Source organism: Echinococcus granulosus (genome assembly GCF_000524195.1).
Source record: "Echinococcus granulosus chromosome Unknown EG_S00020, whole genome shotgun sequence".
NCBI classification, from domain to species: domain Eukaryota; kingdom Metazoa; phylum Platyhelminthes; class Cestoda; order Cyclophyllidea; family Taeniidae; genus Echinococcus; species Echinococcus granulosus.
This window is the reverse complement of record NW_020170400.1, coordinates 1,070,296-1,074,119: the sequence shown is the minus strand read 5'-3', so window position 1 is coordinate 1,074,119 and position 3,824 is coordinate 1,070,296. Positions and strand designations below refer to the sequence as shown.

Here is a 3,824-nt window from a genome sequence, read left to right as displayed (position 1 = left end):
TCTCCAACAAAAGAGCTAGAAATGACGTTTACCTTTAACATATACCCAATTTTCATCTTCTGCGAGATTGCTACATGCAAGTGAAGGGAAATCGGCCATGACACATTCGGAAAAGCTCGTTACGAAGCTGTCAACGGTACCTGTATGAAGATGTCAATTAAGTAAACACGCGATATTTATTCCACCTCTGTACTAACTGGATAGAACCCAAGCAGATATAGCTATGCAGCACTGAAGGGATAATAAATTGACAAGCATGAATCAAGGCGAAACCCTATCACCATAGAACTATTTAAACCCCTTCCTTTAATAAATGGCTCTGCTTTAGACCATTGTTCCTTCAACTTTCGATGTACATACGTGATGAGCAGCATATTCTTCATCCTTAACAAAATCCATAAACAGAGTGGAACTCCAGGTCCAACAAAAGTTTCGGGTAGAACCAGCAACATCATGGTCAAATATCTTCCCATTTGTAAGCAAATCCAATAAATATTGTGATTGTTTCATAAGTGTTTTTACTACAGCACTAGATACTTATGGATGGCCGATGTGGGAGGTTGATGAAGGGTAGGGACATAAATGACGCCCAAAAGGTGAGAAAAGATATGTAATGCTTTGATTATTAATATGAGGAGCAGTGTTGGTTATCGCCTACGTACTAACACTGGGTAATTGGACTCCAGGCCATGTCAGTAATTTCCCAACCCTTGGGTATGCTGGCATTCTACCGTCCTCCCTCGTATTACCTCCGTTCATCTTGAGGAAAGGATTGGAGCTCTACACCCTTAGTCTCCTGCATTCAAATTACACAGAAAGAAGTGACATTGTGTATTAGGTGATCGTAAAAGAACCAATTTTTTCTATTATTCATCAACATGGTTTGGAACCCTAAGTTATCATAGCAAACAGCCAATGTGCAAGACAAATTTGTTTAGTTAAGTACAATCAGTACAAAGGGGCTAAAGCACGTAATTACCTGACAAATGTTTCAAATTCAAATAATTTGTGGCCAGCATTGGACGTGGATTACGTTAAGGCTAATAATTTCTGGCAGTTGAGATGTCAGCACCCATCGTAGTACAGGCATGATGGAATATCAATTATGGGAAAAGCCCACAGTGTACAACAATTTGGGGGTTGAGCAGAAGTCACATGTAACCAAGAAAAAACAAACCTTACTTTAACAAACCTCGATATTATGTGTATTTTTCCACACTGAGCAAATATACGATATCCTCGTCTGCTTAGTCTTATTAATCAAAGAGTCTGGAGCAGGAGATTAAACGGTGGAATTTTAGGGCTGTTACACTTATACACTGCCACACTGCCAGACATTACCTTTTTCACATTGTCAGAAAACAGTAGTGTAATACGCTGTTTAAATGCATCTTTTAGGTGAGAAGCGTTCAGAGAGCTCCCTACTCTCGTCATAGAAGTCGTCTGTTCTCCACAGAGTTGAAGAGAAGTTCAAAACCCTGGCTTTTTAAAATTTGTACCTTTTCCGTTAAAAATGAATTAATAGCATGCCCTTATCGAATCAGTCTGTTCGTTTGCAGGGTTCGAAGGCCAAAGAGGATGATTTAACTGGAAAACGTGCCACACTGGCTTTTTGTGTAACTTTACCATAAGCAAAATATGGCGCAGAAAATAAACGTTTAAACGTTGGAAATTTCCATAAGATTTCACAGTTTTAGGTTTGCTGCTTTTCCATTTGATTAGGCAGAAATGGCCGTGTTTTGATTAATTTTATTTCAAGGTTAAACTCGCTTTCTTTAGTGGACCCCCAGATCTTCGCTTGTTCTCACTGGGGGGTTGTTCGTTTTTGGATATATTTATCTGCCTTAAACTTACGCACCAGATTCTGCAACCTAAGTCTTTCTTTTCGTTTTCTGTTGCTAAATAATACCAAATGGATCGGCCTCCACCCTGTAAGTTTTATCAAAGCGGTTTCTGCGCCAAGGGCGATGATTGTCCCTTCTCCCATCCCATTCAGCGTTGTCGTTCCTTCACCCAAGATGGTTTTTGTCCCTACGGTGTTCACTGTCACTACTGGCATGACTTTAAAAACTTCGCTCTGACCGCGTCTACAAATACGCCTGTTCAGAAGGTTTGTCGATTCTTTCTTAACGGTCAATGCAACTATGGCGATGCCTGTGCTTATTCCCACCAACTTGATGACGTTGAAGCACCCAATCAAATTACTCTTACTGAGTATCGACTCCAGCAACAGATGGCACAACTTTCGGCACCTAATCCTCTCATATCAGTGTCTCCCCAGTCATCAACTGCGCAAGTTCTTTCCTCAACGAATTCTTCCCGACTTGCAGTTGCTAGACCCTCTGCACGACTAGAGCAGGCTTATCGCTCTGCTTTGCAGCCGGGAGATTTGGAAAAAATGCGGGATCTCGAGGTGGACCGTCTCTTGAAGCGATTCCCACCAAGTCAATTAAAACAGACCTCGTGTAATAATGATGGAGTTAGAGCTTTTTCCCTCATCTTTTCTTCTACAGACCCAGAATGGGTAGGTTTATGTAAGAATTGGGATGTCTTATGTGATTAACTTACTGGTTCTTTTGCCTTTGTTGTAGTTACACAAAGTAAAACAGATACTGCTTTTCATTTCTCTTCCGGCTCAGTATCCATCTTCTCCGCCAATTCTGAATGTTCCAAAAACATCTGATATCCCGAACGTTGTTACGGCGTACGTCATTTTTGCCGACTATAATCAGGACTTCGGTATTTTCAGTTTTGTGTCACAAATCCCCTTCTGAGTAGCTCTGCATGACATTTCATTCTGCCAGGACTTCGGATTTAACTGTCTATCATTGCTAGCAGCTTTGATCGAGTTGGAGCTCTTTAGTATTGGTGTGGTTTCCTGGAGACATCAAAAACTTTTTGTGCGTGGTGTCCTAGAATTTCGGCTCAAGGACGATTAAAAAATATTTTATGTCCTTTAGTTTACATTTGATATTAAGATCTACAGCTACCACTGATTTTAAACTGTGATCTCCGAGTAATTGTTCTTTACGTAGCCTCCCTTGAACAAGGAAACTGCCTATAAAGTTCAGTTTCTGCTGGTTTGAAAAAATTTTTGTAGCTCTTATGAACTAGTGACTTGATAGGGGTAAAAATGTTTTATGCAATGTGCTACCCTCATACTCTACTTGATCTTGAGAGAAATCATTAGAGCGTTTAAGATTGCATGACTTTCGTACTGATGGGTATATCTATTATAAAATGCCCTGCAGGTGCCAAACCTGCCATTTGGCTATTAATTGCCTATTAGTAATTTTTTCGCAATAAATTTTCCCGTAAGTGTGGAAAATATTATTACGATTCGTGAATCTGCCCAAACGGTTTCGCGGGAAAGTCTTGGTAAGTCTACGGCATATTGGCTGCGTAGAAGACGATGAAATGGAGTTGTATTTCTTTAATTTACAAAGTACCCTCTTTTAGTAACTTCCAGTCGTTGGCTAAATGGACTTGCTATTAGCCGCCACTCTGTTGTTCAATAGTCACTGGGAAGATTTTCCGTCTACACAAATTTGCACTCCTTAAAATCTAAGATGATAAACGAATACGGAAACCAAATGCCTTTAGAAATCAGTGTGCTGAATGGTTAGTCATTTTTGCTCAGTTGAATAAAGAGATAGGTAAAGTGGCTCACTATTATCCTTAAATATTAATTCTCAGAAAAGAGACAATTATTTGGATAAAAAATTATAAAATAATATCTATCCTACTAGCAAAATAAACGAGGCAATAACCAACTGGGTGAACGAAAGGCAAAGTGCCAATGCATCCGCTAACAAAGTGTCTCT

The 3,824-nt window shown here is 39.8% G+C and overlaps 1 protein-coding gene across 1 annotated transcript in view; it reads left to right on the top strand. All coding sequences in view use genetic code 11, as the record gives it.

Moving 5' to 3' along the window:
• Positions 1-1,912: 1,912 nt before the first annotated feature.
• EGR_03762 (hypothetical protein) overlaps positions 1,913-3,824 on the top strand; it is a gene marked incomplete at both ends in the record, with an annotated part of 3,841 nt that continues 1,929 nt past the window's right edge. Inside the window, 2 exons of the mRNA XM_024493011.1 lie at positions 1,913-2,524; positions 2,592-2,704. Of these exons, the coding sequence (XP_024352668.1) occupies positions 1,913-2,524; positions 2,592-2,704 (725 nt within the window). The remainder of the gene's footprint in view (positions 2,525-2,591; positions 2,705-3,824) is intronic.